Source organism: Indicator indicator, chromosome 1 (genome assembly GCF_027791375.1).
Source record: "Indicator indicator isolate 239-I01 chromosome 1, UM_Iind_1.1, whole genome shotgun sequence".
In the NCBI taxonomy this organism is placed as follows: domain Eukaryota; kingdom Metazoa; phylum Chordata; class Aves; order Piciformes; family Indicatoridae; genus Indicator; species Indicator indicator.
This window is the reverse complement of record NC_072010.1, coordinates 71,985,134-72,001,612: the sequence shown is the minus strand read 5'-3', so window position 1 is coordinate 72,001,612 and position 16,479 is coordinate 71,985,134. Positions and strand designations below refer to the sequence as shown.

At 37.0% G+C, this 16,479-nt stretch overlaps 1 protein-coding gene across 1 annotated transcript in view; it reads left to right on the top strand.

Moving 5' to 3' along the window:
• The window catches only part of ATP10A (ATPase phospholipid transporting 10A (putative)), a 111,868-nt gene that overhangs the window by 63,431 nt on the left and 31,958 nt on the right, over window positions 1-16,479 (top strand). Inside the window, exons 4-7 of the mRNA XM_054383218.1 lie at window positions 3,144-3,250; window positions 3,356-3,487; window positions 5,862-5,995; window positions 7,641-7,893. Of these exons, the coding sequence (XP_054239193.1) occupies window positions 3,144-3,250; window positions 3,356-3,487; window positions 5,862-5,995; window positions 7,641-7,893 (626 nt within the window). The remainder of the gene's footprint in view (window positions 1-3,143; window positions 3,251-3,355; window positions 3,488-5,861; window positions 5,996-7,640; window positions 7,894-16,479) is intronic.

Below are 16,479 nucleotides of genomic sequence, written 5' to 3'. Positions count from 1 at the left end.
CCAAAGTGCATAAGATAGATCGTTCTAGCTTATATCTGCAGGAGCATAGTGTACACATTACTGCCAATGATTTCTTTGGTTATGTTGGCACAATCAGCATTGAACACATTCTGGGTGTGCAGAAGGGAATAGGCAGACTGCTGGTTCAACTCAGGTGTTTGCTTTAATACTGTTTTGCAGTTTCTGCACCCCCAGATATCCTAAGCATATTTCCTCATTTTTATTTTTCTCATAAGAAATCTTGTTAACATGCCCCCTGCTTGTGTGGGTCTAGCCAGATTAACTACAGATTATGCATGGCAAATGTTTAAAAATCCCATGACAAGTTCCAAAAACAACAAAACTGGCTTTAAAATCTTGTTTCTAGCTTTTTGTATGTATATAGCTCAAGGGAAAAGGAGTAGTTGGTGGTGGTCTGGATTTTCAGCTTTTCTCTGAACATAAAGTTGTTATTTTTAGACAAGAACAGAAAAGTTTTTCAGATCATACCAAAATAAGTATAGCAAGGAATTACAATAATGCTAATATGAAAACAAGTCTGTATTTCTATTTCAAAGTTGGTCATAAGATAACAAAAACAAATTAATATAAAATCGTGTAAGGGTTTTTTTTTAGTAAAAAAAAAAGGCCACAAAAGTATATACTGTGGTGTCTCCTTAATGAGCTATAGTGACACCACCTCTCCTAAAACAAACAAGCAAATTTTAAAAAACAAAACAAAACCCAATTAACAATAACAACCCAGACTATGTTTTATCAGAATTGGGAGTCAAAAAGATCTTACTGATGGTGTTCACTGAGATGATATTTAAGTTTGTTTATTTTCTTTGAGAGTGTCAAGCCTTGGAAAGTAATGCCAGCTCTACAATTTGCTTTGTAAGGCACTTGAGAATCCAGTGAGTGAAAGAAGATACTCTGTTGAGTATAGTTTTGATACCTTAGTTTTTAATGTTGGTAAACATGTAACAAGTAAAAATATAATAGAAGGCTGAAATGAGCTACTAAGTAAGTTGTTTTTGCTTTGCTGTATTAAACCAGGAGACTTATTGCTACAGAAACGTTTTCAGAATGCTGTAGCATAGTAGGTAACTGCATCTGCGCTGTCTGTTTCTCCTAATTTGTGGTGTATGTGTATTTTAAATGTTTAGAATCTGCATATTTGCACTGTCATCTGTGTGAGAAACTGCAGAGAAAAGGAGCGTTGCACCTACACTAGCCAGGAGGTTTCCTTGTGGGCTAGCCTTTGTGTTCCAAGCACCTGAGCAGCTTCAGCCAGCCAGTTTTAAATACTGACAAAGTTCCCTTCTTTGCCTACAAAGTTATACTAGCCTGAATCCAGAAAGGGGAAAACAGACTATTCAGCCTCTGTAACAAGTTTAAAGTTTATAGCACTGAAAAGCTAGAAATGGGACCTAAGCCCATCTCTCTACCTGGACATACAGTAGTAGTAGACTTAGCAGGTTTGTTATCAAAGTTTAATCTGACTCTAGGTTTTTAAGACAGACCTTTATGTCTGTAATTTTTTCTTCCTTTTATCATCAATTCCCAATTGCCTTATATGTAAGTTCTGTTAGTGAGTCACTAGGAGTGAGTTCAGACAAGAGGAAACAATGACTTTCCTCCAGTCTCTGCCAGCTTCTTTCCCCCAGATTTCAGTTTCATCCATTTTTTTTTTAAATGTCTGGTGAGTAACAGGTGACTTATTTTGTATGCAGAAAAATAAAAAGCAGTGCCAAACTGTGGGGTGAGAACAGTAGACTGGGGTCCTGGAACCTCAGCAGACCTCAGTTGTTGCACCCTTGCTTGGGAGCAGTTGTATAAACTAAAAGAGTAAGAACAAATATATAGTTGTATAGAACAAATACACAAGTGATTGTATATAAAGGTTACCACGTGTAGTAAAGCTGTCACAGTCCATTGTGTCTGTGAAGTGTACAAAATTAATGAAGGCTATAAAATTATTAGCCAAAGAATTACTTCTTAAGTAGATTTATCCTTTTTAAATCCCATTTATTAACAGGAATCATAACTATGGTTCAGAGACTTCACTGGAAATTCAAACCAACACCCTCATGATTTATGAGAAAGCTTATGTAGAATTTAGCCTTAAAAAGAAGAATAATGGCAAAATCCTGATAGTAGAGTAATCTGGAAGTGAAGGTAGAAAAACATTTCAGATTTTGCTATCTTCTCTGAGGCATTGAGATAGTGCAGTTGATTAAATTGTATTTCTATTCATTTAGAGAAAGCTTGAAAATATTATTTGGTTTTTCTTTTTTACCTAATAAAACATTCTAATGTTATTTTTTAATTGTTGTTAATTTTTAGCATTTCCCTGGTGACTGTTAAATTTTCATAAGGCTGTTTTCTGTATTTCTCTGTCAGCTGAAGTTTGAGTCAGTCCATGCAACAATGGACAGTAAGTTGTGGTGGAAACATTACTTTGTTCCATTTTCTTCACATGTTTGGTGCTAGTCAACAAGAATCATCAGGGTGCAACCCATTTTTTCGTTCTAGGAGAGTCAATGAGACACTTCTGAAAGGAATTTCTCTTCTTCTCACTGATGAACACATTTTTTTCTTTCTTTTTCACTGAACTGGTGTACATTATCCCTGGCACATCTTCCTTAGTATCTATTACTGTTTCCAAAGCACAGTCCCTTCCCAATTTCAGCATGTTTCTTTCAAGGTTTTCTTTGGCAAGGACATGTGAATAGTGGGTTAATCATATGCACTACATAGCTCCCATTAGGTGAACTGGATTAACTGTGGTCAATTTGCAGATGCACAGAAAGTCCAATGCATTTTCAAAACATTAGATGGGCTACACACATGCTATAGACTTGGCCTGCATAATTCTAATGAGCATTTGTCCAGTACATTTGAATATCCAACAGCAACTGATACTGCTCCCACTGGGCTGCTGCATATCTGAGATTCTTGGGTAGGAATTCTCAGTTTTCAAAGTCTGCCAGAAAATATTCCCAGGAGGAAGATCTAAGGAAATGCTACACCATCAGGTTAAGAAAAACTTCTTAAGCCTTGAACATGTTTCATGGCCTTGTAATGTTACACAGTAGTATGATTTACCAAGCTTAATGTTTTGACATGACGTGTTTGTTCTGTTTTTAAATTTTTTACAGTGTACATAAAAGCGGAAAAAAGGATGGACTGTTCAAAGAAAATCTTTTGTTACGTGGATGTACTGTTAGAAATACAGAAGAGGTTGCAGGAATAGTGATCTATGCAGGTAAAAGCTGATTTTCTGTCTGGTGAGGCATATTGCCTTTTTATAGTTTCCTTAAAATAATAGCAAAAATCCATGTGACATCATTTGATGTAACTGTCTCTGCAGGCCACGAGACCAAAGCTTTGTTAAATAATAATGGACCCCGTTACAAACGCAGTAAGCTTGAAAGACAGATGAATGCTGATGTCCTTTGGTGTGTCCTCATACTTCTAGTCATGTGTCTTTTTTCTGCCATTGGTAAGTGCTCTTTAAAAGTAGAAACCTACATATCAGACTCTCTTGGCATTCATGCACTTAGCTTTATCAAAAACGTGTATCTGTCAATACGTGAAATCCATAAAACTGCCTCCATATCATCTAATTTTTGTTGCATTTTTTTCTTTGAAATCAAGAACTCTTGATATATACACATAGATTCCTAGTATCAATCAAATATATGCTACTAGTACCAGAGGTTTAGATTTTACTACACTCGATAGCATCCAAAATATTAAGTTCAAAAGAAGCCACTTTATAAGCAGTTCTCTCAAAATTATAGGTGATAGAGTTTGACCTGCCATTAATCAGTTGACAAAGTAATTTGTGAGCATAGGATAAACATAAGTAGCACAGTGCTGCTCCCCATTTATTAAATCAAGGGCACAGTTTGCAACATTGATGCACTGTCCCTAAGACTGCAGCTTTAACATGGGAGAAATAAATTAAGGTCTAAATCTGCATGAGTCCAAGCAGAAGACTCTCTAGACTTCATGAAAAGTTTAAGTAATTGCTGAGGTTCAGATAAATACTCTTCAGGGGTTTTTTTCTATTAATTTGTGAGAAAAATTTGAGTTTTATGTTTGGCATTCAAAATTATTCTTTATGTATGGCGTATCAATTTCCTTATCCTTGATGTTTATGTGTGACTCATACAGCATAAATGCCAGAATGTTTCCTAACAACCACAGTGCAGTTTCATAACAATCTTACACCATTTTAATACATCTCTGTGTGCCTTTTTCCAGGTATTGTTAAATGCTGCTTAAAGATGAGTATTTCCAGCTGTGAATTAGAATATTTGCTTCCACTGAGCTCATGATACTCTTTCATAGTGTCTCAGTGTTAGGGAGCCCAGTCCTCAGGGCTAAAGTGCTGCGGTAGGTTTAATGTCAGGGAGTCACTGCCTGTGCTGTTCCTTCTGCCACCGTACCCAAGGTGTTACTCCCAGAGCAGCAGCAGCGGGGTGTGTGCAGCAGTGGCTTCAGTTCAGCTGCAACTGTGAAAGGGACGCCCTCACTTCTACCACTTCTGCTACAAGGCTAGAAGCCACCAGCAGAGGGCCAGAGCAAACTTCTGGAGGTGGTAACATCCAAATACAGCTGTGAAGAAATACGCTGAACCCCTTGGAAAGTAGAGGTGCCTGGTGCCTCAAGACATGAAAAGCTAGGTTCTGTAAGAGTCAGGCAATTTTTGTACCTTCTGTAGAGAAAGTGTAATTTGGGCTATGACACTTAACTAATTCTTTTGAAAATCTGAGTCAGGATATTTGTAAAGCAAGTCTTTATGTAGGTCATTCTCAGTGTGAGACTTCTGATTTTTGCTATCAATAAAAATACAGACATCAATAAAGATCAGAATGGTGATAGGCTCATAATGGTAGTACAGGGGGAAAATAATTTGTTCACTTGACTTAAGTATAGTTTTTATTTTTCAAGAGTCCAGTACTGGGTTTATATATCAAGATGTAAAGGACTTTGTCAGATGTGGCTTACAAAAGATTACTTTTAAATCAGACCTTTGTCCTTTTCCTTTCTGATTTCTGACATACAGTGAACATAGTTTGAATGTTTCTTATCAAAGGATAATTCTTCCTTCTTTTTAACTTAGAAAACATCAGGAATGCAATTTAAGGTCTTTCAGGACTGCAAATCCTAGCACTGTATTTTAAAAGGCAACTTTCTTTTACAAGAATGTAATAATAGTAATAACAAGAACAATGATAACCACCACATTATTTACTTCTCAGCACAATCAATTTAAAAAAAACCCAACAACAAACAAAAAACCCACACAAAACAAGCAAACAAAAATCCCAAAAATGTTTTGAGCAAGGGTATCAATTTCTTCTCTTCTTAGTTCCTCAGTTTCCACGCTGTTAACTCCACTGATGCTGTTATTTCAGTAGTTCTGTGGATGTGGTGGGTAAGATTCACACAGTAAAATTCAAATACCTTCTGACTTTTATCCAGCTGAAACTAGTTTAGTAATATCTGCCTATTGATATATCCAGTGTGCACCAAATATCACTGAAATGAATAACTTTCTGAAGAAGTCAGATTTTCTCTGCTGACTACAAAAAGAGCCTAAACTACTAATTTATATTAGCTAACGTAGTTTATTTCAATATGTGAAACAACCATTGCATTCTGGCCTGAAGGACAGACCATGCACTTTCTCAAATCCCAGAGCAGAAAAAAGAAGATAGTTTTGGGGCCTTTCTCAAAAGTCATGCAGATTAGTTGAAAAAAAAAAACTACATTCCTATGTAACTGACATCTAAGAACAAATTCATGGCGTAAGCATTTTTTCTTGGAGATAATTTGCTTTTTTCTCTCTTTCAACTCTTCTGCAGGTCATGGCCTATGGGTATGGCAATATGGGGAGAAGAAGAAGCCAATTTTTGATGTTCCAGGACCTGACGGCAAATATTTGTCTCCTGTTTTAGCTTCAGTATATTTATTTCTAACAGTGATCATAGTTTTCCAGGTAATCAAGTTGTATGTGCTGTCACCTCTGTTCATAGTTTGCTGTAATAACAATATAAGGAACATCTGGATGACACTCTTAGTCATACAGTTTAGTTTTTGGTAGTCCTGTGAGGAGTAGGGAGTTGGACTAGATGATTCTTATGAGTCCCTTCCAACTTGAAATGTTCTGTGAATGTACAGTATGTGTGGTATCCCTTCTACTACAAAGCACTAAAAAATACATTTAGTCACTTTAAAATTAAATTTTAACTAGAGGCCACATGATCGTATATGACTAGAAAGCTAAATGAAATAAAAGAAGTGGTTAACTCAGTGTTAAAAGATGATAAATTCTCTAAAAAAAAAAAAACAAACTAATGCATACAGTAACCTGTCAGAGCTCACTTGTCATTGGAGAATGTGTCTGAGAATCTTCCCCAAAAGACTCAGGTATTTTATTTTAAACAAGTAGGAAGAGATACGACACAGTGGTCCCTGCTGGGAGAACACAGGCTTTGTGCTTCATACCCACCTACTGTGGAACAATACCACAAAGACTGTGGGTGCCACTTTGGGTGCAGTGTCCTGGTGTGAACAGAAGTTGTGTACTTTTTGAGCTGCTTTCCAAAGATACTGCTCTTAACAACTTTTCTGTTTTTTTTTTTTTTTTTTTTTTTTTCTGGAAAACTTTTCAGTTTTCTGGCCCTGAAAAGAAATGCATTGAATGGTGAAAGTGGCAGAAAGTTAAATAACGGACATTCATGTCACTGAGACATGTGGAAGTATGCCCAGTGGGACACTAGAGGAGGTTGAGTTATTTGAGGTAGCAACTCCTTAATAAAATGTAATGAAAAAAGGATGTTAAATTACTTTTTTTTCTCTCAGGTATTGGCTATAATACCAATTAAAAAAAATTCACAGAATTCTTTGAATACCAACCTTTAACTAGTTTTTGTTTAAATAACCCCATTTGCCACTTATATACCAGCTATAATTTGCCCCTCATAGCTAATCCATCAAGCTAAATAATGTATACATGGAATTTCTGTCCTGAAAAATGTCTGCAGAGAGAAACTCAAGTACAAATTAATTAGTTATGATAATCCTCAAGAAATGGTCAAATTTTTTTCTGGAGAAATTTCTATCTGTTTCTTCATTTATAAAATGTGTTCTTCATTCAGATAATCTGCAGTCCAAAAGCCAAGGCCAATTGGATTGTTCCCGTGGAGAGGTTAACACTTCTCATTTTATTTCTCATATTCCTGGGAAATGAATTTGTAAATATCATTTATGCGGAAAACATTATCCCATTCCTTCTCATTTACAGTATTCTAATTGTACTGTCTGGGTTTTTTTTGTTTTTTTGTTTTTTTTTCCTTTTCCTTTCCCAGTTTCCAGCTTGTGTTATTAGCCTAGAAAAGATAAGCTTCTATACAAGTTTTGATACTCATCCTCCTAGACATAGTAATGCATTTCACCTCTGCAACTCACCATGTGTTTTCCTCAGCTATCAGAGTAAAAATAGTAATAAATAAAAATAATAACTTTACAGTAGATGCTCAAAGTGTGTGTTCCAGTCTAGCACAAAGTTAACTAGATCTTACTAATTAATTGTGTCCTTGCTTCTGTTTTCTCCTAATTCTTTTTCTTTTTGTGTATTCTAGGTTATGATTCCAATTTCTTTGTATGTATCCATTGAAATAGTTAAAATCTGCCAGGTATACTTTATTCACCAAGATAAAGATTTATATGATGAAGAAACAGACTCTCAGCTGCAGTGCCGAGCTTTAAACATCACAGAAGACTTAGGTCAGGTGCAGTTTATCTTTTCAGACAAGACTGGGACACTTACTGAAAACAAGATGGTTTTCCGAAGATGCACTGTATCTGGAATAGAGTATTCCCATGATGATAATGGTGAGCTCATGATCTTATTTTCTGTCTAGCAGTTCTATTTTTGGTGACCTGAAGTAGATAGAAAAAAGAAAAGAAAACCAAGAAATTGCATGTATCCACTCATCAAATTGTGTAATAGCTGTTTTCAGATTAGTATAATTTGATGGTTGCGTTCAGCTAGCAATGACAATCCTACCAGCGTTCTGTAACATCTACAGTATGTTGTCAAGACAGGTAAAGCTCCTGATATTGTAAAGCACTTGAGCACTTGACTAATTTAAAGAAATTGAATAGTGCTGCTGCTATCACAGTTGTTTGGTGTGCTAGAAGTATACTACGTAAAATACCGGTTTTAGGCATAAAACCAGATTAGGGCTAACACAATATCTCAAATTAGGTTACCAATTTTGTGCTGAGAAATAAATGTAAACAAACTTGCTGGTTTTCATATTAACAAGAACTATAATCTGATCTAATAGCATATTTTCGTAGAATCATAGAATGCACTGGGTTGGAAGGGTCTTGCACCGGGTTTTCTAGTCCAACTTCCCTTTGTCAGATTCTTTAAAGCATTACTGTGTGACAGGTGTCTATGTTAAGGTATCTTCAGTGTTGTATGAATGCTGCAGTTGATACAGTGTCCCCAAGTATCAGATTCTTGAAACACTAAAACATATCGCTTTGTCACAAGAGAATGAGGGTTGTCATCTCTGTGTCTTCTCGTCACCCTTTTGAAATTATGAACTGATTTCCTGTTTTGTGATTTGTTTCTAATTTGTGTTATTTAATATTTGGTTGTTAGCATTTTTGACATAATAGATCTTAACTCTTCAAACGATACTCTGTATGTAGGAAAATATAGGTTGCTGTAGTATTGTATTCACACACACACAAAAAAAGTTTCTTCATCTCCATAATTTATAAAGATCAATGATCAGAATATTTTCTCAAAAAACATTATAGAAGTTCATTTTACAAATAAATTACAGAACAAGACAAATGACTGAAAAAGACTGGAAGAATCTAAAAAAATGCTTTAGAGAGTTCATAAGGTTCAGAATTGTAAAAAGATATTTTGAAGTTTGGGATCATGCAAGGATTGTTCTTTTTTCTCCCACTTTAAAGTATTACTGAGACCTTACATTTAAGGCACTCTTTTTCATGAAACTAGGTGTTTGGGTAGTGTTATTATCCCAGTGTTACAGAAAGAACTTAGGCTGAAGCTGTGACTTCCTACCTCTGTAATGTGGGTTAGACAGGGAGAGAGATGAATTAGAATTAAGGGTATGTTTCTGGACTTTTAATTTTGGTTGTGACGCTCATTCTTTTTTGCTTCTTCCTTGTCATTGATTGTTTGCTTGCTTGTACTAATTTCAGAAGGTAGAATGTTCTTTGCAGGAATGATGATGGTACTGCCAAGTAAAACAGTACAGAAAAGGTATTTTTATGAGCTCGATATCATCACCTAATATGTAAGCTAAAGTAAGGCTCCTGACCTTCAGTATTGAGTTTCAGATCTTTCTTTTTCAAATGTGGTGTATTTAACAGAACTCTGTAGTTTGATCATACTTTCCTCTTACAATTTCAGATTATGGTATAAATGTTAATGACAGCAAAATGAATTTCACAGCAAACAGAAGTTTTTTTCACTCATTCATTTCCCATATGGTTATGTTTGGGCTTTCATGTAAGTTCAGTCAATACAAAATTTCTGACACACATAATTTTTAAATTGACACAGAATTTATACGCAATACCTTATACACAGTAATTTATTCCTTTTTTTCTCCTCTACAGAAAAAAAAAAAAAAGTCTTTCTCTGTTATTCTAGATATAAATGGTGATAATTTCTATTGATTTTTTCCCCCTATAGTCAGGATTAATATCACAATAAAAACTACTCTTCATTCAGGTCTTAATTAGCTCTATTGTCCAGTCTGATTTTCTGACAATGTCTTATATTTTTTATGCTCAAATCTTCTTGTTTAAATATAATAAAATATCTATCACATCTCTTCCTGGTTTTAGGGGGTTACATCAACATTTCTTTGCTGTGCGCTTGCAAATTATTTGTCAGCTGCTTTTCTACATCTTATACCAGAGTATCTGAATTCCCCTCTGAAGTTTCGGAGCATATGTTATAACTGATGTCATCCTGCTCTGCACCTCCATTTTTGCTGAAAATTTTGTGAATTAGAAAATTGTAAAATCTTTAACTTGGCAAGTGATCTGAGGCTGCCATATATGCCAGAAAACCAAGTAAAAGTGTCTGGTTTTTATTACCTAATTCAAAGATGATCGGTGTCTTTCTTAGTTTATCTGATTTTTCAAGCATAGTGGTTTGTTTCTTGAAGTCCAACTCAAAGTAATACTTTAGATGAAATGAATTTAAAATTGTTGGACACAGGTCAAGATTCAAAGGTGAAGATAGCAAGCAATTTTCTACTGTAAAAGCAGAAAGCTCAGGATGGAAACGTCCTTGTTCTGAGCTCTTTGGTCTAAGTTTGTTATTCTACTGTGTCTGAGTAGCAGTGCCTGTAATTCCAGTTGCTTTACCCTTCCCATAATAAGATCCTGGCTTTGGTTATGGATAGTTTTACAGAACTTTAGCTATTTGGTTCAAGTTTTCCATGCCAGATGTTTGCCTCAGGCATGTATTCTGGGAGTGAAAATTCAATCAGAACAGCTCCATTCAGCCATATCCGAGAACAAGGATAAGATGTGACACACTTTTTTCCCATGTTAAGAAGTTCTGGGAAATTTTCCTCTGAAGTCATCTAGAGGCCCTGTATTCTGTGGCTCAGCCATACAAGCACACAGTGAAGAAAAGTTGTGCCTACAGTGGCAGATTAAGGTCTGAAATCTTCTTACTTTAGTACTTTAACTTTTTGTCGAAGCATCTTTTCTTCATAATCTAGTACGGCTGCGTATCTGTTAATTACTCAATGAACAGGTTGTGCAGAGCCTTCAAAAATTTTCTCTGAAACTTCTTCACACTTATTAGCAATTATCCCATTCTTTTCTGTTCCACAAGGATCATTGTACTGCATTTGTCATCATCATATCCAAGTTCCTTCCACTAGCGCATTAAGCAGTGTGCATAGGTTTCCTTATGTGTAGTTTGGTGTTTCCCCTTCTTGCTCTCCCTATGCATGCAGTGCACAATTTGTTTGGGTTTAAGAGCTACTTAAAAGGCATACCCTACACTGTGTTAGGTTTGCTCTTTTTCTTGCATGGTGGGAGTTTCATTTTCTTTGGAAATTTGTTTCACAAAGCCATGTGACTTCTCCCCATGAAAGGTGAGCTTTATGATTATAAGGGAAAGTTCTGGTTTGCATCAGACATGAATGCATTAATCAGGGCTTATGTGGACCTTATACAAGGTTGAAACAATTAAAAGCTTCTAAAATAAAATATGAAACCCTGAACAAGACTTACCTTTTTTTTTTTTTTGGTAGTATTTGGAACAAGGGGAAGTTTTCATTAACTTTCTGGAGAAAACATTTCACTCCAGAATTCTCTATTAGTTCTAAGCTTCTTGTGAGGCTGATGGTGCTATGCCTAGGAGTATTGCATTGTCTTAATCTAGACAAGAGGTGACAAAAACATGAATAATACAGGGCAATAAATTGCGCCACTGTGGGACAGACTCTTGGCCAACTGAAGGTTATACAAAATGTTACTCATAGATGCTACTATGTGATAGCTTAGCACCAAAGAGGAATCCAGGAACACTTGTGAAGACTGTGAGGGAAAGTGTAAGTGTATTCAACAACAGTTCTATGATGCAAGCTCTATCAAATATTCATCACTGTTGATATCACATGTAATATTTTGGTGATGGATTATGTGCTGATTGGGATCAAGCTACAGAAATTCATGTTGCTCATTTGAGTCCTGTGGAGACGAAGTTGTTAGGGATGTTTGTGTGGAAGGTAGTCATCTAGCGATTTTACAGTTACAGGAGAAAATTAAGCATTTGTGGTATGCAATTCATCAGACCTGTTTTGGACACATATGCTTGTTATCTAATACATGCCCATTTCTCAGTGGTTTAGAATTCTAAATACAGGTGAAGAGAATTCCTACCTCATGTCCGTGTGACCTGTGTTCTTGAATCTGTTTCTTCATTTGCAGAGTGTTAATTCAGGTGCAAAGTATGTCACAGACTGCTCTCAGTGGAGGAATGTTGTGGATTGCCTATTGGTATTATACTCTGCTTAAATCCTAGAATTATTCTTCCAATCAGTACTTCCTCCTAGCCCAAAAGAACGTTAGCACTAAAACTAAAAAAAAAAAAAAAAAAAAAAACAAAAAAACCCATTACTTGTCTCCCTATATGTAAAACTGTTGCCATATCATAGCTCTTCCCTTCAGGCTAGTAGCCAGCTTCTAACAATTCTTGGAACTGGGCATGCCCCTAGTCTGCCTGCCAGCCCCAGAGATAGTAGGTGCCCAAAAGCTGACTGTGCTTCTGAAACTTGTTACATGACACAGTTACAAGCAGATGCTCTTGGCCTGATATTTGTCCTAGTTGTTTTCTAAATGCTGAATTAATCATAGCTCTTGCCTATGGTGTACAATGTGTGCTTTTTAGCCGCCCATTGTATGGAACTTTTGACAAAACATGAGTTGAATTTCCATGAATGCAACCACACAAATCTGAAAATTTTGAGTTTTTCATTCCTTGCATTCCTTTTCCTTCCTTAAATGACTGTGAAGAAAAACTATATACAGCATAAGAATAACAGAATTTTATGGGGGGGCAGATGATGAAAACCTCAGTGATTTTCTCTTACCTAACAGAGTTTCTTAATGGCAGAATCTGAGAAAGAAGGAGTTTCTTTCTGCATTCTTTTTTTATTTATTTTTTACTTCTCACAGGAAAGTGCACTATATTTTGAAAAGTTCCTTTCTTATTTTGGGGGCTCTCTATTAGTGGAACTTTCTTAGTCTTTTTTTTATATAGTCATGAATCACAGAATTATAGGGGTTGGAAGGGACATCTGAAGATTGTCTAGTCTAACGTCCCTGCCAGAGCAGGTTCACATAAGAACCAGTTGTACAGTACAGCATGCAGGCAGGTTCTGAATGACTCCAGAGATGAATAATCCACCACCTGTCTGGACAGCCTGTTCTAGTGCTCCACCAGCCTGAGGTTATTCTGCACTTTTAGATGAAACTTCCTACATTCAAGGTTGTGACTGTTACCTTTCATCCTGTCACTGGGCACCACTGAAAAAAGAGTGGTCCCCTCCTCCAAGACCCACCCTTTAAATATTTATAACCATTGATAAGATTCCCCTCAGTTTTCTCTTCTTTAGCTAAAAAGCCCCAAGTGCCTCAGCCTTTCTTTGTAAGACACATTTTGTAGTCCCCTAATTATCTTTGCCCTTTGCTGTACCCTCTCAAGCAGTTTCCTGTCATTTTGTACTGGGGTGCCAAGCACTGGACACAGTACTCTGGATGAGGCCCCACCAGGGCAGAGTAGAGGGAGAGGAGAACTTCCCTTGACCTGCTTGCCACACTCTTCTTGATGCACCCCTGGATTCCATTGGCCTTCATGGCCACAAAGACACAACGCTGACTCATGGTCATCCTGTTGTCCTCCAGGACTTCCAGATCTTTTTCCACAGAGCTGCTTCCCAGCAGGTCATCTGCCAACTTGTACTGATACATGGGATTATTCCTCCCTATGTGCAGTACCCGATACTTGCCCTTGCTGAACTTCATTGTGTTACTCTCTGCCCAACTCTCCAGCCTGTCCAGGTCACACTGGATGGCAGTGCAGCCTTCTGTGTGTCATCTGCCCCTGCCAGTTTTGTGTCATCAGCAGACTTGCTGAGGGTACACTCTGTCCCTTCATCCAGGTTGTTGATGAGTATATTGAACAGGACTGGACCGAGTTCTGAACCCCAGGGAAGACCTCCAGCTAGATACTGTGCCACCGACCACAACCCTCTGAGCTCTCTTTTAGCCAGTTTCCAATCCATGCTACTGTCCATTCATCTAAGCCACAATTGCTAAGCCTGCCTATGAGGATGCTGTGGGAGACAGTGTCAGAAGCCTTGCTGAAGTCAAATTAGACAGCATCCACTGCCCTCCCCATATTTAACCATCCAGTCATGCCTTTGAAGAAGGCTATCGAATTAGTCAGACATGACTTTCCCTTTGTAAATCCATTTTGACTACTTCTGATAACCTTCTTTCTCTCTGCGTGCTTTGAGATGACACCCAGAACAAGCTCTTCCACCATCTTTCTAGAGATGGAGGTGTGGATGACTGGCCTGTAGTTTCCTGGGTCAAGAGAACATGGACTGCACGTTGGATAATTACATTAATTTTAAGAAAAAATAAAAATGAAAAAGCATGAAAACCAAGAGAACTTTTTCTGTAATTGCAGCTGCTGCTTCCAAAGGGGTATAATATCTGCTGTCTTTACAAAATTTGACAGTCCAGAAATCAGGCTGGTTCATTTAGGCTTTCTGCAGAAAGATCAAAATCTTTAGCAGAGCTGGATGCTTCAGACACTGTGTAGCTTGTTTGTAGTTTCTCTTTACATTGATTAATTGCATTTTGAAAAATGTTAATTGGTATCTGAAGAGAGAACCAGTGCCAATAGATGTAGAACTCAGGACATTGAGGGTGCCCCACTTTAAATCCTATAGAAGAGAGAATAATTCATATTTAGACCAGATTTTAGGAAGACGTTCTTCAGTATGAGGGTGGTGGGCCTCTGGAATAGGCTGCCCAGGCAGGTTGTGGACGTTTCCTCCCTGAGGGTGTTCAAGGCCAGGCTGGATGAGGCCTTGAGCAGACAAGTCTATTTGAGGTGCATCCTTGCCCATGGCAGGGAGGTTGGAGTGGATGATCCCTGAGGTCCCGTCCAACCTAAGCCATGCTTAACACTCAAAATTGCTCTGGAAATCTCCAGAAAAGTAGGAACGGTCTCTATTTATAAGTGTAGTAAAAAATCCTTCTTAATGAAGGATTTAAGGTTGTTTTTTATAAGCCCCTGGGGATAGCAAGAGGGGAAAGGAAGGAAAATCTTGGTGTTTCTTACCTCCAGACTTGTCCTTATGGGAAAGGACTTGCAAAGTAAATCAAGTTACAATTATGCTAGCACACTTGTACAAATTTATAGCATGCTAGCTGCTCGACTGACTCTTTACATAAACAGTAGAGTGCATTTCAAAGTGAAATAAGCTTGCACTCATAAAATAAAGGAACTAAGGTGTCGTGGTGGTGTAAATAAGTACTGCACATCTAGATTTACTTCATGGTAGTTCAGTAACAGCCTTATTCAATGTTTTGGGGTGAAATGGAATTATCCCATGGTGAAATCAGGGCCAACACACTGACATCTGAATTAGTCTGGTTTAGGGGGTCTGCAGTTTTATTCTGCTCAAAGGGAAGTTCTTTAGAGTTTCCTGATCCCACTTTCCTGGTTAGTGGAACATCTGGCTATGGGGTAACATCGTCTCCATCAGCCTGCAAAATGGATGCTGCATCATAGAACATAGGTAGCATGGAAGGTAGAACAAAACCAAGCAAAACCCAAAGAAAATAAATAAAAATAGTTTTAAAATAAAAGAATGTCCTTTAAAATACTTAGGAGCTACTACAGTATTTTTATTTACATCTTACTGTTTTCTTCTGAAAGATGGAAGAAAGTTCATGAAGTATTAATTATTATTTCTTCTTTGTGCCATAAATATAAAATTAACTAAAGGATAGTGAAATCTGACTTTTGTTAATTGCATTGCTGCATTTCTCAAAGTTGTTTGTGTCTTTGCCATTAATAAAAACCCCTCTCAGACAAAAGATCAAGACCATCCATTTTCAGTGCTAAAACTGAAAAGCATCCCACAACGATGCCTCTCAGGTTATAATGTTCATAGGAAAAGGTTCTGATTTGGAGAGGGCTGAGTGGGTGGAGAGAACAGTGTGTTCCTAAAGAAGCACACTTTGCACAGCTGAAGTATTGTGAACCTTAGCCATAATATAATGACTGAACTGGATTTCATTATTTCTTCAAACTTCTTAATTCTTGCCGCATAAAATGTAAAACTGCACTTGACAAAATGCTGAAAGGTGCCAAGGGATGTTTTTTATTACCAAGCTTACCTTGGTATAAACTGAAATAACACCATTTGTATCAAAAAAATTCCCATTTGACTTGTCTAAATGATATTCTAGTCTTGTATCTACTTTCCCTTTTTCTCAGCAGCAGGAAAAATTAAATGAACGTGCTACAATGAAAACCTGTGTAAAGAGCAAGAAATAGCTGGCATTACATAGGCTAGAAAGATAGATACACTAGTGATAAATAAGCTGAGTGCTTCATTAAGAATCAACTTTTGCTATGTTGAGTAAACAAAGTAATTTTAGGTGTAAGAAAGAGCAATGAGGAATAGAGAGAGATGGTGTGAGTATAACTATGTATTCTGCATGAAATGCATCCTGTGCTTAGCCACAAAGATCTTACACATGGAATAAGATTATAATCAGTTCGGGATCTTTGAAGTATGTATTTCAAGGAGTATTTTCAGAGCAGAAGCTTAAACTAGGTAGGATTATTAAAGAAAACATGTCCTTTTTTATAAC